Genomic DNA, 17,621 nt, shown 5'->3' with positions numbered 1-17,621 from the left:
CGATTTCTATCGCCATTGTCGGCTCAAGTTCTCTCTCATAACATCTCTTCCTTTCTTACTCTCTGGTCTGTGTCTGGAAGAAAGAGCCCTGGCGCATGAAGCTCGATTGATCGTACAAATAAGCATATACTATAGCTACTCTCCTAACCGACAGCAGGGTTGTCGACACTGAAGCTATTCCCGACCTTCTCATCCGTCCTCTCCAAACACACACATCATGTCTTCCTCAGCTTTTCGGTTACGGACCCTCCGAGCCTTTGCTCGCAATCCCACCAACGTAGGTCTCTCGGGCAACTCAATGCGCATCTCCAGTGTATACTAACAATTCTCAAGCCTAATGCCGTCCTCGCGCGATCCTTCTCGGCAACCGCTCGCCGCGCCGAGATCAACAAGGTCTTCCCCTCTGCCAAGGAAGCTCTCAAGGACATGAAGCCCAACACAACCCTTCTCTGTGGTGGTTTCGGTCTCTGCGGTGTTCCTGACTCTCTCATCAACGAGGTTCTCGAGAAGCCTGAAATCAAGGGTCTCACAGCCGTCTCCAACAATGCCGGTACCGACAACTTTGGTCTCGGCAGACTTCTCAAGACTAAGCAAATCCGCAAGATGATTGCTAGCTACATTGGCGAGAACAAGACCTTTGAAAAGATGTACCTCACTGGTGAGGTCGAGCTTGAGCTGACCCCTCAGGGAACTCTCGCTGAGCGATGTGCCGCTGGTGGTAAGGGTGTGCCCGCCTTTTACACCCCTGCTGCCTTTGGCACAGTTGTTCAGACTGGTGATCTTCCTCTGCGCAACAAGCCTGATGGTTCTCCTGATGTCTACTCTTACCCCAAGGACGTCAAGGTCTTCAAGGGAAAGTCTTACCTTCTGGAGGAGAGCATTGACGGTGACTATGCCTTCGTCAAGGCCTACAAGGCTGACAAGCTTGGTAACTGTCAATTCCGTCTCGCTGCCCACAACTTCAACGGCGCCATGGGCCGCAACGCCAAGATGACCATTGTCGAAGCTGAGCACATCGTTGAGCCCGGTGAGATTCCTCCTGAGGCTGTCCACCTGCCCGGTATCTACGTTAAGCGTGTCATTCAGAGCACGGAGGAGAAGTCGATCGAGAAGTACACCTGGGCTAAGGACCCTAACGACCCCGAGGCTACCAAGGCCCTCGGCTCTGGTGACACAGCTGCCAAGCGTGAGCGCATCGTTCGTCGTGCTGCTAAGGAGTTCAAGAACGGCATGTACGCTAACCTGGGCATTGGTATGCCTATGCTCGCCCCTGGCTTTGTCGGTCCCGAGGTCGAGGTTCAGCTCCAGTCTGAGAACGGTATCCTTGGCCTAGGCCCCTATCCTCAAAAGGGCCAGGAGGATGCTGACCTGATCAACGCTGGCAAGGAGACCGTTACTCTCAAGCCCGGTGCTGCTGTCTTCGGTAGCGAGGAGAGCTTTGGTATGATTCGCAGCGGCCGTATCAACCTCACTATCCTTGGAGCTATGCAGGTCAGTGCCACTGGTGATCTTGCCAACTGGATGCTTCCCGGAAAGGTCAAGGGCTTCGGTGGTGCCATGGATCTTGTCAGCAACCCCAGTGAGACCAAGGTTGTTGTGACAATGGAGCACACAGACAAGAAGGGCAACCCCAAGATTGTCAAGCAGTGCGCGTTCCCTCTGACTGGACGTGCTTGTGTGTCGAGAATTATTACTGAGCTGGTGAGTTTCCCCAAATCTTCATGTCATCAGTTAATGATATACTAACTCTCATCCCAGGGTGTGTTCGATGTCGACTTCGCCAACGGCCTTACCCTTATCGAGATCGCAGACGGTGTCACAGTTGACGAGGTCAAGAGCAAGACAGAGGCTCCCTTCCACGTCGCCGAGGACCTCAAGCCCATGCTATAGATGACGCAAATAAAAGAGAAGGAACGATATTACGATTGGATACCATAGCGCGCGGTCATGTGAAAAGTCTTTTGAAGAAGGATTACCCGGCTTTGAGATAACAAGGTTGCGGATTGGAAAGAGGGTCTGATGGCTGAAGCCATCACCTCAGAGGGCGGCTTCGCTTGTTCCCGTTGATACATGGAAAAACGATAAGCTTGTTCAGACGGTGTTTCCGCGACGGAGTACAGTTAAAGATTTTAAGCGACAAACAATATAAAAAAATTCAAAATAACCCAATGAGAGACTACATGTGCCATACTTGATTATTTTTCTTTGGTTTATGCACAAAGTCGGCTCATCAACTATAGGTAGGTAGCTCCTTCTTGTCGGTGTTAGAGGTAGTGAAACGCACCTCAGGGAGAAAGAAAACTTCTAATATTAAATCAGGGTGCCAAAATAAACTAGTCTAAAGGCTTACTAAGATATACTAAACTTACCTAGGTCTTTTTATCACTTAAAAAAGTTATCCTAAGTTTTCCTGCCTCCCCTTGACGCAGTCTCAATTCAGTCAGCACTTCAACAACCAAAACTTGGCCTTTTTCTCATAACTTCATATATGATCCCATTGTAAGCTTATACGATTCCGACATAAATCCGAATAATTTTTATTTCCAAGTTTCTATTGTATGGTTTTTCTCTCAAGTCAGCCATGTTCGAAGATGCTGGTCCAGCGTTCAGGGAATATCTCATGACCCGGGAGGCTCTTACGGCTGAGAGCAATGCAGACTGGAGCCGGCGTCGTCCATACCCTTCCTTCAAGCCTCGAGGCACAAGGGGACCTCGATCTTTGGTGGACATAGCTATCAGTGTTGTTGGCGATAATTTCGGCAAGATTCGCTCTATTACCCATCTTGAGTCATTGCCAAAAGTCATACTATGGCGCATTTGGAGGTATCTCGAGGCAAGGTCAGTACATCCAAGATAAAAGTGCTATCACCAGCATTGTGTTTATCCCCCATTTTACCCATGCCATTGTTCAATACCAAGAAGTCCTCGGTCCTTCATCTTCTTTCTTATTCTTATTCTTATTCTTACCCACCTTCTAAGAATTATGCAATAAACACTTCTCACCCAGCGCATTAACATCAACAGCCTGGTAACCTGCGGATGGCACGGAAAACATCTAGAGATCTGCGACTGATACTGATACTGAAGTAGAGGAGTGTCTCTCCATGCTTGGAGGTACCTCTCCAAACTCCTTATGGATGGAGGAGACGACAAGAATCTTGGCCTGTACCGCTTTCGACAGCACATATGCCATCCTGGCAACGATCTCACTCGCTACACTCAACCTCTAACAGCACCGCCCTCAGACTTCATAACACACATAGTCATCGCTGGCGGTTGCACCTTCAATACCCATGACCTTCTAGGTCTGGCCGACATGCCTAACCTCGGTGTCCTCGAGATAATCCAGCCAACAGAGCGGACTGCGTTCCCAAATATTTCGGACCGTCTTGTCCGGGGATGGTCTGAGAAACCTGATCCATTCCCCTTGCTTCGAGTATTGCGAATATGGGGAGATGAGACGACATCCAAAGCATCTCTACAATGGGTGTCAAAATTCCCTTCTCTTGCCATGTACGACGTAATTGGTGCAAGGGACTCGTGGGACGCCAGTAAGGTGGCAGCGCAAGAACATGGGTGGGAGCAGGCAGATGCACCGCCACATAGGTTGGACGACTCACTGTTACGGTATCTCATGCTCTTTGTGCCGCTAGAGGAAACCCGTGACAGAAATCTGCGTGACCTCGCTGCAAGTATCGATAATGACTTGGTGTCGTTGTGCAGCGACTCACGATGCGCTGTTAAATTCGTTCAGGATCGTCAGGCACCACTTCTTCTTAACTACCTCTGCGATACTGCAAAGGAGAATACGCCTTGGTGGGATACTGATGCTGCATCTCGAGAAGCTCGCACATGCCATGGGGTTGCATTTGAGGCTTGGGCATTTTGGCTTTACTCCTTTCTCGGTCAACTTTGTTCTGATCAAGATTTGGAAGCCCGTGGGGCGCTCCCCTACACCTACAAGGCTGTAGCAGGTCCCTTCATTCTCCCCTCACGGCCTATTGCATGTCTTCACTTGGGTCACACTTCCCAACGTGGTGGTATTGATACGAGACCATCATATATTAGCCGGGGGCTATTCGCAACACGACAATTCACGTTTACACGAAAATCTGTGATTCAAACGTCCAATGGGAAGAAGCCAGCTACAATACCGAAGAAAGGAGTCAACTTAGTGTGTTCAGAGAGGTCCGCACCTATGCTGGCAACAAGGAAGGCAAAGAGAAAACGTGTTGTTGATGTTTTGGAGGATATGGGCCTGGGGCGTTAGAACAACATGACATATAAGTCTCTCTCATATTAATATTATGGTATCTTAACCTAAGTTTTGGTCTGGCTTCTCTAAGCTTTATATATTTTAGTATCTTATGCCAAATTTAGTCTGGCTTCTCTAAGCTTTATCATAATCTTATTTGTCTTATTAAAACTTAGAGTACGCTTCAGCTATTCATTTCATGTATTAGGTTTTACTACGATGCGCTCATTAAGTAACAACGATTAACTTCCCTCTTGCTTTTCCGCCCCTGAATGCATAATGGTTGATGATGTTCTGGGTGGACGTGATTCATTGATAGTCTGGAACACTGGCCGATGAACAAACTCCTTTTTTTGTGTCAAAGTACAGCGAACCATGTTCTGCCGTAACAAAGCGACAGTTTTGAGGTATATACAAGGAGACACTTTCTCAACGTCCTCTGTAAGTTTAGTAGAATTACTCAAACTCGTAAAATCAAATCATACGTACCTCTTTGTTGACTCCCATAAGTCTTCCATGGTCTCGCAACCCTATATATTCCCTTGCTCGTCTCTTCGAGATGGGCTTTTCCTGTAAAGTTCACATTTTGTACCTCAAAATCTCAACTGCCAGTCCCTGGGTATAAACATCCATACACTCACTTTACCATTGAAGATACAACACTAGAAGTGCCGTTTTCTGTAGAGAGCAGAAATGCCGGACTCTAACATGACCAGTCATGATGGCTCAGCATCATGCTTCGCTTTCCCTGACCCCCTCACCGCTCTAACTTTCTTCAACAGCGATCTGACGGACTCTGTTCTACTGAGTGATGAGGGCTTCATCAGTGACGATGATGATCCTGACGATGAGTTCTCCGTCCCTTTGACCTATTTGATAACATTTCCTGTTGAGCGATTTCTTTCACCGCTGCCCGAGTCTAGGAGTACCAGCACGTCGTCGATGAGCCCAGAACCCAATTGTAGCTCACAGTACGGTCTATCTGAAAGCGACCCAGATATCGGCAACACAGAAACCCAAATGAAGTACCCCGATCATGACTGCTTGTCCTCAGGCTCCTCTAGTTCCAGTTCTGAAAGCGATGACGACTCTGACATCCTCGCGTCCTCTCGTCGTTGTTTCCAGGAGGGCAATAGCCCAAATAAGCCACTCAGAACCCAGACGATTGTGTCACCAACACCAAGACTCAACACGGAAACATTTTCCGAGCCTGACTCAGATCTGCCGTTGTATCATGTGCACCAACTTGACTGGAATCATCCGGTCCATGTTGGTAAGCTCCGCAAGCGCAGCGACCAACATAACAGGGAGATCAAAGCACTCGTTTGGGACACGTACCACATATTCAGACCGACGGATATCCCTGGGAGCTCTCGGTATAGAACAGAGCTGAAGGACTGGCGAAGACTACGCCGAGAATATATCATGAACAAACCAACTGCTCGGCAGCAAGCGCGGAGTCAACGGCTTCTACTAGCGTTGTCGGATCTGATTAAGAAAAGAAATAGCTTCTTTGGCAAGAGACCCTAAGGAGCAGACAGATGTAAGTATTGCAAAACACGAAACGTGTAAAAAATACTTGATGGCCCAACGTGAGAAAGGTTTGGAGGCGTGGCTTCCGTGAGAAACCGCTGTCTGTTGGTTATTCTAACGTATATACCGAGATAGGTTGACATTGGCATCGCAACCTCAAAGAAAGGGGATATATTCAGTGTCAAACATCCAATATCAACGAAAACCAGCGTCGAGCTGATTATCAATGGATCCATGCATCATATGACGAGTCAATGTGAAGAGTGGGTGTAAAGAGTAGCCTACCCTACAGAGACATCAGAATGTCGACATTTCTCGAAATTTTCATGGTAAAATGCATGATTGATCTGCAAAACAGATGTCAATCATATTTTCATCGACGAACTCCAAAACGAAGAGCGGGTGCAGGGAAAGAGTTTTAGGAGTTTACCCAAGGTAGGTTTAGATTTTCAAGGTTTGCGGATTTTAGGGAGAGATACCACTGCAGCATTTACCCTTCGCTGAGAGTCTATGGTCACTTTAGAATGAGGATAGCATGGCGCAAGCATATGAAGCTACAAGTATGCCTGACAAGTGATGAAGCAAGCCATCCATGCTCTCGCATATCCAGACTCACCTCAATCGTGATTTCACATCTCAAAAGATATGGAAGAAAAGTATGTACCGCGTCAAAATTTCTCTCTCCCAACGCAGCAAAAGCTACAAGCAGAACAGAGGGTAAGTGTCAGCGATAATTCATCTTTCCTCCAGTTTCCCCTCCAAGTACCTCCATGGTGTAATGAAAGCCAGAGTGAATTTGAAGGATTCAGTTTTTTCTAGTAGGTTGAAGAAGAAAGGAAAAAAAGAGGTAAAATCGCGGCTCACTCGATGTGGTTTTGTTTACCTGAGTGGGGCGCCAAAAGCGGGAATGGAAGATTGATGTGCCGAGCAGGTACAGCATGCTTGTGTAAGTACCTAGGGTCCATCCATCTCATGAAAGTGCCTGAGAACTGGGTCTTCAGAATTGGATACCCGGGAAGCAGGAGTCATTCTTAAAGTTTGGTGAATGAATTTTTAACTCAATAGAACCGAAACTAAAATCTTGGATGATTGTTTCTGCCTGGGATCAAAGGATGAGTCAAGATGTCAATACAAATCAGAGCTTCGTGTCGCGTGCACGACAGACGAGCAATTCATGCATACCCGTTGCAAACTCACTTTGTTGGCGGCATGAAACACGCCCCTCAGTGAGCTGATCAAAACACGACAAACAGGGGGTCTCTTATTCGTTCAGTTATTCCAGCGCCCAGATGCCCAGCTTGTTCCTGAAAGTCTCCAACAACTGTTAACAAAATTCGCTGAATCACAGTGTAAGCTGCACTTGGACTTGATGTAGTGAATCATTGGGGGTTCGATAGGGATATCGTTATTTTATTTTAAGCTTGGAAGTATTGTACATTGGACACGTCAGGACTGAGTCATACCAGGTCTTGCTTTTCTGCGTTCTGCTCGAGTTAATCAGGCTCCTGTGCGACGTAAAAAGTCTCTTATTAGCCTTGATCTATACGCATATCACTTTCATCATTCACTTTGATAAACTTCTGAGTAAAAAAAGTGGTTTCTATTTTGACTCATATTCCACCTGCAGCGATTTGCAATTCGACTTGCAATCATATATAAGAGAAGCAACGTCACTCAAAAGTTCCTGATCTACAATCCCTCACTCCATCTCATGCTTGTTCGTTTATCAGAGCTGCCGTCATTAGCTACCCCGCTACCCCGCCCTGCTGAACAAGTTTGACCAGCAAACAAACGTTCATTCAAGAGACGGCGTGATAATCGACAACACAGAATATCCCGACCCAAACGATTTGAACAAGTCATAACACAGAAGCCTCGAGATAGACTTCTGCCCCCCCAAAAAGCTCACCTCCCTCATACCTATTTTATCATAGCTTACCCATCATGGCTCCTGGTGGTCCCCCTGGAGGAGGCTCGCGTGGCCGAGGAGGAAAGTTTCGAAAGCCCGCACGAGGAGGTATGTTGACCACGAGCCCACGCCCAACGCCCGGACTGACAAATTCCCAGGTGGCAAGAAGTTTTCTCGCGATATCCGACCTCTCGATGCCGATGGAAACGAGGTTAGCATGTGGGCTGTCGACCCAGACAAGAAGGACGACGACAGCGATGAAGAAGAGTCTTCCGAGGAGGAATCTTCTGAAGAGGAAGAGGACAGCGAGGAAGACTCTGGTGCTGGCCCTTCTCAAGAACAAACCCAAGAGCAGTCACGCGAGGCTCGAAAGGCCGAGAAGAAAGCTCGAAAGGAGGCTGCCATAGCCAGGCAGAAGGCCAAGACAGTCGAAGTTGGCGATCTGCCATCAAGCGACGAGGACGAGAGCGAAAGCGAAGAGGATGACGATATGCCCGCAAACCCCAATCACTCGAAGAAGGCTCGCAAACAAGCGGCGTCCTCTGGTGTCGACGAGATCACAGATGGTGTCGAGAACCTGCAAGCAGCACCAAGCCGACGCGAGCGTGAAGCTCTCGAGGCTGCAGCTGCTAAGGAGAGACACATGCGCTTGACAGCTCAGGGCAAGACGGACGAGTCTCGGGCCGATCTGGAGCGTCTCAAGGAGATCCGCGAGCGACGTGCTCTTGACGCCGCGCGGAGACAAGTGAGTTACCCACATACCCGGTATTCTGTCTGCAGGATGGACTTACTAATATAATATCAGGCTGAGCGTGAAGAAAGAGAGGAGCAAGAAAAGATCAAGAAGGCCGAGTTCGAGGCCAAGGAGGCCCGTCGGCGAGAAGCTGCCGCTGGAAAGAAGGGCAAGAAGAAATAAAGGCCACTGAGAACATGACATACGAATTCTCATGAAAGCATTTGATTTGGTTATTGCTTAGGTATTATCTAGACTCAACTTGTTCAAAACATTGAACAGAAAGGCGTAAAGTGACACAAGTCTAAACCTGTTTCCTAGCTCATGTTCTAAGTCTCTCACATGAGGTGTTGAGAACGACCTACTAGCTACAATAAGTTAATCTCACCATAGTATGAATATACGAGAGATTAGCATAAAAATAGGACGGTACAGACTTCGATGATAAGTGAAGATATATGGCACTTTGATTACTTGTGGCGATCATCGAATTCCATCCAGATTTCAGCCAGGTTTGGCCTAAAGTTCCAATGATTCTGGCGTAGCAGACCCATAGCACAGACACCTATGACCATCAGAAGGGAGCCGAGTAAGTGGTGACTGTATTTTAGTGACACAAAATTTGGTTGAAGTCATTAGCAATCCTTTTGAATTCACACCCACGACGTAAGTGTCTTGGCCTCAAGCCATCTACGAAAAGCCATAGGGCCCTGGTTTTCAGCATTAGCCATGCTGCCTGGATTACTCATAAAATCAGGAGTAACAGAGCGTATAAGTGCACCTCCATGAAGGGTTTTCAAACTTAAAATCTCCTTGGTCATGATATGATTTGCGATTTATTCATACAATTGCTTCATGAGGCTCAGAGGACCCTGAATATGGCGTTGGTACGTACCTCGGCCTAAATGCGCTAAGTGCAGGGGGTGGATCGACCGTCCTCAATGGGCCTTCCCCACACAAAGCCGGTCATTCTTTAGCGGGCACCTCAGGAAAAAAAATTACAACGATCCTCCCCGAAAAAACTGAGGCAGCAAATCGCCATCCGAGCTTTCTTTTCCAACCTCTTTTTTATTATCGAGAGCATTTCATCATCACGACTCTCCATAGCTGGCTTCCTCTAATACTGGAGACTTCACGGTATAACAGATATACAACCCTTTCAATCACCAGTTAATATGGCAGAGTCTTCGCTGCAGGTCCGTTCTTCCAAACGCCCTCCAGCCCCGCCTGTGATGGGACAAACCTTCGATTCATGGCGATAGGGAACCCTGAAGCTGACTGTTTGCGCTTTAGGATCGCCTGCGCGACCAAGGCGGAGCCTTCGATGGCCTCCTGAGCCTCATCCCAGCCAAGATGTACTATGGTGAAGACAACAGTGTATGTGAATCCAATGGCTTGCCAAGCAAAGGCCAACCTCATCCCCGCCTGGAACAACACATTACATGCCTCATAATATATCATATGCATCGCAATCAATCGGAATGAGGCTAACACAAATGTAGGATCAATGGAGCAAGAAGAAGCAGACAAAACAAGAGGCTGCCGCTGCCCGACGCGGAAAGCTGGATCCCGACAGCGAGCGGAATCGAAATGCCAAGGAAGTCATGGATGAACGAGCCAAGAACAAGCGAAAGCTGCGTGAGATGGAGCAACATGACGATACTGATAACGAAGATGATTGGGAAGACTACGAGCCTGTCCCTGGCGTAGAGACCGAGAAGCCTGGCGAGGGGCTCAAGGCCAAGACAACGGAGACCAACAAGAAGCAGAAGCTCAACGACAAGACAGAGACAGAGGCTAAGGACACAATTGAGACATCTTCTTCTAAGACGTCGAAAAAGGAAGAGAAGAGGGCGGCTAAGAAGGAAAAGAAGAAGGAGAAGAAGGCTGAGAAGAAGGCCAACAAGACAGAGACTCCTGAAGCCGAGAACAAGGATGTACCGACTCCGACACCAAAGGCTCAGAAGCAAGCCAAGGCCCTTGCTGACAAAGCCCAGAAGCAAAAGGAAGTTAAGGAGGAGGAAGAGACAACAGCCCACGGTGACGGTGAGGTTTTACCTATGGACATCTCGGGTCTGGAGAACGAGGACGAGGCCAGCGCCAACTCAAGTCACGAATCCGAGCCACAATCTCCTACCTTTGACACCAACGATTCTACGACAACACCCGCGGAGACAACCGCCGAGCCTGCCAGCACTACTACCTCCACCTCATCCACTATCCCTCCTTCAGAGAAACCCAAGTCTATCAAGCTCCCTGCCGACACCTCTGCTATCCGAGCACGTCTCGCTGCCAAAATTGAAGCGCTTCGTGCCGCCCGAAAAGCTGACGGACCTGATGGCAAGCCAATTCGTACACGCCAAGAGCTCATTGAGTCGAGAAGAAAGAAGCAAGAGGCTCGGAAAGCTCACAAGCAGGAGATGCGCAAGCAGGCTAAGCTGGAGGAGCAACGAAAGCGTGAGGAGGCTTTAGCATCTAGCTCACCAGGTGTTATGAGCCCCGCGGTTGAACTCGACGAAAATGCTAGCAACTTCACATTTGGCCGTGTCGCTTTTGGCGATGGTGCTCAGCTCTCACGCGATCTCGGCCACGTGCTGAGCCAAGGCAAGAAGAAGGGGCCCTCTGACCCCAAGACAGCCCTCATCAAGGTCCAAAACCAGAAAAAGCGTCTTCAGGAGCTTGATCCCGAGAAGCGTGCTGATATCGCCGAGAAAGACATCTGGCTGACAGCCCGTCGCCGTGCCGAGGGTGAGAAGATCCGCGACGATGAGGCTCTCTTGAAGCGTGCCGTGAAGCGAAAGGAGGCCGCCAAGAAGAAGAGTGAGAAGGCCTGGCGCGAACGATCTGACGGCGTCAAAATGGCTCAGAAAGACCGTCAACGCAAACGTGAGGATAACTTGCGCCAGAGACGGGATGATAAGCTGCTCGGTAAGGCAGGCAAGAAGAAGAAGAAGGGTGGAGCTGCCGGAGGCAAGAAGAAGAGTCGTCCTGGTTTCGAGGGAAGCTTGGGCGTTGGGGGCAAGAAGAAGTAAACCGAAGAAATTATGACGCGGCGAGGGCGAGGTGGAAGATGAAGAGAAAGGCTGGTTGAGTTTTTACCCTTCGATTTATTCAAGATACACGGCGCTGGCGGAGTTATGGTCGGCAAAAAGGAGAGGAGCATGAAAAACATCTTCAGGACTCAGCTCGGCGATGCATGTACTACCTTAGTTGATATAATCCATCACTATACGAAAGCAGAGAGCGTGTCTCGAAGGTGCTGTCAAGCCAGTTCAAGCCCAAAGTCCTAGTAGTACAAGTCCCCATGATGTCTTATCAAAAGTTCCAGTATCTTTGCGTTGAGTGTGTAGATCCAGGCCGTTCATTCATACTTAAACTATTTCAAGTCTAACATCACCAGATGTAAGAGCAAATATCTCAAGACCCTAAGTTTTCATAATAGACAAACGCCCTTGCAAGGTGTCTTAAAGTTGTCTGTAACATTTTCTTTTTCATTACAATGGAGATACCAGACCCAAGTCGACGACAAAACAACAACGGCTACCCTTTCACACACCGAACGACCTATGGATTTCGCCTCCTTTCCCTAGCCTTCCAAGAAACACATCGACAGAACACACACACATACACAACAAAGCCATGGTCAGAGTCAGAGTCAGAGTCATAATCATCCCGTCCACCTCCTTTTTTGTTTCCCAAAAGTAAAAAGGACGAATAGATAAGCCCCGACAAAAATAAAAAGGACATTAAAAGAAGAAGTTTGGGTGGGTTATGGAGTGAGTGCAACCACCAACACCACTTGTTCAAGCGCCCAACAAAAATAATACTTTGCGCTGAGTTAATCGATTGGCCAAGCTCCAAGCTCTTCATGTCTTAAACCCAACTGCAACCCAGTTCAATTGAGCAGCAGGCAAGTCCCAATTCCCTGGAGTTGCTCCATATAGTAGCGGTGGTGTGTAAAGACTCGTTCTAGTTTCATTTGGGCGAAGGGAGTCATGAGACTGTTGTCGTCAAAGTCATTTCGTGAGAATGGGTTTATGAGGGATTAGGATCGGATAGTTGGAACAGAAGATTTCGAGGGAGAGAGCTTGGCCTGGTTGGGAGCTGGGTAGTTGAACGAAGGTGTAGCCAAACGTCACGTTCGGCAGTGGTGGACACGCATGAAGCTTGCACGAGTACGTCTATAGGAGAGAGTCGAGTCTAGTGAAGACACTCAAGCAAGCTGCAACCACCTCGAGCTGGAGCTCCTTGTCCTTGCCGCTGTTGACCTCCTGTAGCTACTGTCAGTTATGGAAATCTCGCATGCATTATACACTACCCACCTCGTTAATAAGTTGAGGCAAGTTGGCACCGATGCCGTTCTGTGTGGCCTTCTTGCCGAATGGCCATTGGCTGTAGTCGGCGAGTAAATCATCGGTCTGCGCAAACGCCCGTTCCCTTGCCTCGTGGCCAAGGGATGCGAGGGCGTTCTCGAGGACGTTAGCAGCGTAGGCGGCGCAAACCATGGCGATGCTGCGCATGTAACGGAATTCGAGCGACTCGGGTAGGAATTGGCTACCATTGAGGACGACGGTCCGTTGGGTAAGGATGTTGCGAACCCGGCGGCGGATCTCCTCCTTAGCACCACCATCGGCGACGGGATGAGTTGCCATGTCGAAAAGGAGGAAATTGCGCTTCTCGGTGCGGAGGATGCCCTTGTCGACCAGGCCCTTTGCGAGTCGTTCTCGAACCTGCTTGAGCTGGTATCCGATCTTCATCAAGTTCCAGGTCTCGCCTGTCATTCGCAAGGCAGTCAGCGACGGTTGCTTGGGTATTGGGAGAATGGTGGGTAGGGTAATTTACCGCTCATCAAGTCAATCCAGGTTGCGACGCTCATCTTTTCGCTCTGCTTCATCATCTTGAGAGCCTCGTCGAGAAGAACCTCGCCAGTAAGGGTGTCGTCTATGACCTCGATGTTGCGGTCTGCGAGGGGGAATCGGCGTCTTGAAGCATCCTTCTCCATTGCAATGCGACCACGGAAGGCCAGTTCGATGACAATGCATCCTCGAAGGGCGTAAGAGATGTTGTCATTCCAAAAAGAGAGGTAGCCCTGTGAGCATTTGAGAGTCAGAGGTGTTGTTCCCTTGAGCACAAAGGGCACGTGTATGAGCACGAGTGGCAGCCTACCTGCTTATCCTTGAGGCCAAGTAGCAAGACCTCCTCCATGAGGGTGAGCTTTGGCTGCTTGCTTCTCTCAGCGCTCTCACTGATGTCGCGAGGGTCGAATGCGATCTTGTGGCCATTTTCTGTGCTTTCGTAGCTCGTCTCGGGTCCGTTGTCCCTGGCGCTTGGTGTGCTCGTTCTAGGAGCAGTGCCGTTGCTGGAGTCGCCCTCAGCCGCAGGTCCTGCGCCGCCCGCACCGCGGCGTCGCGTCAATCCCGAGGACATTTCGAGTAGGTAGAGATAACTAGTTTTGGTGCTGAGAGGGAAAAGACGGAAGCGGAGGAGAGGGAGCGACAGCAAAGTCGTTTTTTGGGGTCGAGATGAGGTTGAAGGGGTAGTTTGATGGATGTCCTGTCCTGGAACTTTGATTGACTGGGCTGAGCCTGAACGGGGCTAGTTGCGCGTTCAGATTTAGGGGTTTGGGACTGGGGCCCACGGGCTACTCTTGATAAGTGAATGAGCTCCCAAGTTACAGGCGTCTCATTAGCTGTTAGAACCAATAGATCGCTGAGTCGTTGGGGGACGGAATTTCCTTGCATAGGGGTATAGGCCGAAATATTGATGCTATCGATCTGGACTGATTCTCCCTTTTTTCTTTTTAGTTGACTTTTTGATTTTAAAATGAAGGCCCAATGCCAGAAGACAATGATAATTGACCTGGCTCCTTTTGCTTCAGAAGCTAAAGCAGGGGGTCTGGATGCGATGTGTTGGGTTGGGAGTTGACCATCCATCAGCCGACGATGATCCGTCTTGTGAGGCAGTGAGTGACTCGGACACATGAACGAAAAGCAACAAACAAATACTAGAGATTAGGGTAAAAGACACCATAACGACTCTCTACACAAAATACTTCACAAATAACAATTGGTTTCTGAGGATTGGTTTAATTAAGTATACGAGAAAGAGGAATGAATCTCTCCCACCTCGGTAAGGTTAGAGGTATGAAAGGTAACTTATACGAGGTCTCTAAAGTGTAAGGGGAAAGAACCTCGTAGTTGTGTCATTCTCTAACGAGTACCATCCAATAGTTATTCTGTGATAGTAGGCTTCAATAACAACTCCCTTTCACTATAATATTTTCTGTTTACGAGATTGAGGGGAAAAGCACCTTCAAGAATCGCATGAAAGGATGCCTAAAGGGTCGACCCAGCTTACACGACCAACCATAAGCTTGAGAGGCTTCCTGGTGGTTGTCCAACCAAACAACAAACAGCTCATCGATAATCCAGCAAGGATGATATTTTCAGTCAGCATTCCCCATACTATATATATTGGCTTTGTTATTGGGATGTGACCAATAAAACTCCTGTTCTGAAGCCAACTTCCTTCCTCTGTTTCCAATGCACCTTTCTCTTCTATCGTCCAATTCTTCCTTTTGAGGCTCTATAGCAAGTATAGAGACCTGTTTCACCGCTTTATGTCCGGTCCCGTCCTGTTGCACTCCTACTCTGCTAGGATTCTCCGCACGTGAAACCGTGGAAGTCCACCTCGAGCACTAACATGTGGTGGCGTTAGTCAGCCAGACACGACACGTAACTCCACCACACACTTCAACTACACTTTATCCTGTCATCTAACAATACCCTTGGCTTTCGATGACTACCGCTACATGGACAAGAAGCTCAATAGAGGCCGCGCATCCTCAATCATGCACTCAAAAAAGGCACAGATGTTCCCCCCAGCTCTCATTCCCATTCATGACAGACTCGGACGCAACTCATCAACTCCAAATTAGGCAGCGGCGAAAATCTCTTTATTTAACGACCATACACGACTGGTATATAATCGCGATATTTCACAGACTACAAACCTACACCAGAATCTCACGATTGTGTTGGTCAACTGTCGCTCTTGGTTACCCTCACAGCCGACCCCTGAAGTCAGGGGTGCTTGGATATCTCTATATGGACGAAGATCGGTTCGCATGCCATGCGCTTGTGTTACTCTGTTCAACAGTTTAACCAGACGGAATTACTTGTGGCTGTCAACTATGCAAGCATTGCAATAAAGTTGAACCGCATCGACCTTGCGAGCGGATATTGCACAACCGGCCTTTGGCATATATATCAAAATGATTGTTGGTTGATGAGTTGGCTCACTACCACCAAACTTTGATATGATCCACGAGGACGCAAATATGCTTTCCCCTTTGAGCATGTGACGCATTCACTGCGGGGCCATGCATATTGCTGGCCGGTGTGGTGATTTTGACTTTGCATTCACCACAGTGGAAGCTCAGCGTGAATCAGCCAGCTGCCTGCCAGCTGCACCCCGCGCCCACCACCGTTACCGCAGCCCATGCCTTCATTAACAATCACAACAGAGTCTCTGTCAACAAGCGGGGGGCCTCTGGGGGTGACATGGCGGAGTGGTTCATCCCAGGAGTTCTGGGCAGCGGCGCTGCCCAGAGCTTCTGAGTTCGAATCACAGCCGTCATGCCACCTTACAAACCCCCCTCAGAGACTCTGTATGGCCCCTGGCCCCCCTAGGATGGGGACGCCTGTACTAGGGAAGCGACGAGGCCATAAGTGTGAGCAAAGAAAATACCCAGGCGAAAGCAGGGCGCGCAGTAGATCCACCGCTTAGAGAGTGGATGCTGGGCGTGTAAGTAAGTATGTAAGTAGTTAATATTTAATAATAGTAATAATTCTTTTTAACTACTTTGTTTATACTTTTAGATTTTTCATTGAAGAGTAAGTGGTTTTATGTAAATAAATAATAATATAAAATATTATAGATAATATCTCCTTTAAAAATTATATCCCAACACTCTTCTTCCAAAGTTCATCGAAGTCAATATTCTCATTTTCAAACAACTCCCTAATTCTCTTGGCCGCTGCCTCTTGCTCCTTAGGACCGAATCCGCCCGGCTGTGTCGCTTCGAATTGAACAATCTCAACCCAGCGATAGAACAAGTCCTCCTTTCCAAGCGCAATGAGCACGTCTCGAAATGCAAAGACTTGTCGCCGTCGCTCATCCTCACTTGACGCACCACTACCGCGCACATCGTAAGATATCCAACCGTAGTCAGCGTGGTGGACAAGAACCACGCTCTTGAAGGCCTCAAGTGCAATCTCCTTCTTATCCACCAGGCGGTGTGCGAGTATCATACGTGCCCAATCCAAATCCCAGTGGCCATTCATCAGGAGATATCCGGTCTTTTGCTCCTGAAGAATAGGAGACGTCGCATGATTGATGTACGTGAGCAGAATCTTCTTGGAGCCTTCGTCCGTAAAGATGTCCGTGAGAGCTTGATCCCATTCTCGGCTTCGACGGACATAAATCTCCTGCTCGCGGAAGCCGACTTGCCATCGCCATTGACAGGGATTACCACGGGCTTGTCCAGCGACAAATTCCACAGGCCAGGGCCAGACAAAGATGAACAGGATAAAATCAATCATCATCGTCCCAGAGCGTTTTCCGATCTCCCAGGCAATCTCAGACCACGTTGAGTCTGCAGTGTTCCAGGTGGTTTCGTTATCGTGGCCCAAACCAGTCATGATGAGGGACCAATACCAGGGGAGAATCCACCACATCCGAAGAACAAAGAGAAGTACAACGACAATGTTCATGCCAACAGGCACGAGGAAGATCTTTCGTTTGAATTCGGCGGGTTTGTTATCAACATGTGTGACATAGACGTGCTTCTTGTCCAGAGCGTTGATGAACGGCTCAAGGACCTCAGGGGGCCGCTTGAAAGGTGAAGGGGGAGCCTCATTCTTTTTGTCGACGAACTGGGTCGATTTCTGTTTCCCTCCTCTCTTATTCGGTGTCATTTTTTATGAGATTTGGCTTGCTGATCACTGAGTTTTGGTGGGAAAAAAAAGGGTGATATTAGATATTGTCGTAAGGTATATGTAGGCAGGAGGTGTAAGTTGGAAATGTGTTCTCGAAGAATGAGTAGAAATCATGTTCGAATCTTGGTTCCACAAAAGATCCATTGGCTGGATACGTCCATAGACATAGCGTTTATTATTTCAAAATATGTC

General features: G+C 48.5%; 8 protein-coding genes across 10 annotated transcripts; 6 read left to right on the top strand and 2 right to left on the bottom strand.

The window, feature by feature from the left end:
- Positions 1-217: 217 nt before the first annotated feature.
- On the top strand, positions 218-1,890 carry FOIG_03223 (uncharacterized protein; the record flags this gene model as incomplete). The annotated part of the gene is made up of 3 exons (XM_031200983.1): positions 218-277; positions 334-1,701; positions 1,759-1,890. The coding sequence occupies 3 exons, from the start codon at positions 218-220 to the stop codon at positions 1,888-1,890; spliced, it is 1,560 nt and encodes a 519-aa protein (XP_031068507.1).
- A 1,243-nt stretch (positions 1,891-3,133) lies between these two features.
- On the top strand, positions 3,134-4,270 carry FOIG_03222 (uncharacterized protein; the record flags this gene model as incomplete). Its single annotated transcript, XM_031200982.1, has 1 exon — positions 3,134-4,270. The coding sequence occupies one exon, from the start codon at positions 3,134-3,136 to the stop codon at positions 4,268-4,270; it is 1,137 nt and encodes a 378-aa protein (XP_031068506.1).
- A 609-nt stretch (positions 4,271-4,879) lies between these two features.
- FOIG_03221 (uncharacterized protein) lies at positions 4,880-5,982 on the top strand. Its single transcript, XM_031200981.1, has one exon. The coding sequence runs from the start codon at positions 4,949-4,951 to the stop codon at positions 5,783-5,785; it is 837 nt and encodes a 278-aa protein (XP_031068505.1). The 5' UTR covers positions 4,880-4,948; the 3' UTR covers positions 5,786-5,982.
- A 1,085-nt stretch (positions 5,983-7,067) lies between these two features.
- Positions 7,068-8,939, top strand: FOIG_03220 (uncharacterized protein). The gene is made up of 3 exons (XM_031200980.1): positions 7,068-7,805; positions 7,856-8,442; positions 8,503-8,939. Exons 1-3 carry the CDS (start codon positions 7,733-7,735, stop codon positions 8,611-8,613), a joined length of 771 nt encoding a protein of 256 aa, XP_031068504.1. The 5' UTR covers positions 7,068-7,732; the 3' UTR covers positions 8,614-8,939.
- Positions 8,940-9,421: 482 nt separating this feature from the next.
- On the top strand, positions 9,422-11,823 carry FOIG_03219 (uncharacterized protein). 3 transcript variants are annotated; one of them, XM_031200977.1, is made up of 3 exons: positions 9,422-9,626; positions 9,724-9,807; positions 9,933-11,823. In XM_031200977.1, exons 1-3 carry the CDS (start codon positions 9,606-9,608, stop codon positions 11,460-11,462), a joined length of 1,635 nt encoding a protein of 544 aa, XP_031068501.1. In that variant the 5' UTR covers positions 9,422-9,605; the 3' UTR covers positions 11,463-11,823. The 3 variants fall into 3 exon arrangements, with proteins under 3 accessions (XP_031068501.1, XP_031068503.1, XP_031068502.1); XM_031200979.1 differs by having other exon boundaries at positions 9,724-11,823; XM_031200978.1 differs by having other exon boundaries at positions 9,422-9,807.
- Positions 11,678-14,264, bottom strand: FOIG_03218 (uncharacterized protein). The gene is made up of 4 exons (XM_031200976.1): positions 13,597-14,264; positions 13,273-13,519; positions 12,753-13,204; positions 11,678-12,701 (listed from the first exon to the last, which is right to left on the bottom strand). The coding sequence occupies exons 1-4, from the start codon at positions 13,855-13,857 to the stop codon at positions 12,612-12,614; spliced, it is 1,050 nt and encodes a 349-aa protein (XP_031068500.1). The 5' UTR covers positions 13,858-14,264; the 3' UTR covers positions 11,678-12,611.
- Positions 14,265-15,120: 856 nt separating this feature from the next.
- On the top strand, positions 15,121-16,281 carry FOIG_03217 (uncharacterized protein). Its single transcript, XM_031200975.1, has one exon. The coding sequence runs from the start codon at positions 15,228-15,230 to the stop codon at positions 15,591-15,593; it is 366 nt and encodes a 121-aa protein (XP_031068499.1). The 5' UTR covers positions 15,121-15,227; the 3' UTR covers positions 15,594-16,281.
- On the bottom strand, positions 16,282-17,524 carry FOIG_03216 (uncharacterized protein). The gene has a single exon (XM_031200974.1). It carries the CDS (start codon positions 17,406-17,408, stop codon positions 16,389-16,391), a length of 1,020 nt encoding a protein of 339 aa, XP_031068498.1. The 5' UTR covers positions 17,409-17,524; the 3' UTR covers positions 16,282-16,388.
- Positions 17,525-17,621: the final 97 nt, after the last annotated feature.

Source organism: Fusarium odoratissimum (genome assembly GCF_000260195.1).
Source record: "Fusarium odoratissimum NRRL 54006 unplaced genomic scaffold supercont1.4, whole genome shotgun sequence".
Lineage (NCBI taxonomy): Eukaryota > Fungi > Ascomycota > Sordariomycetes > Hypocreales > Nectriaceae > Fusarium > Fusarium odoratissimum.
The sequence above is the reverse complement of the archived record's forward strand: the minus strand, read 5'-3'. Positions and strand labels throughout refer to the sequence as shown.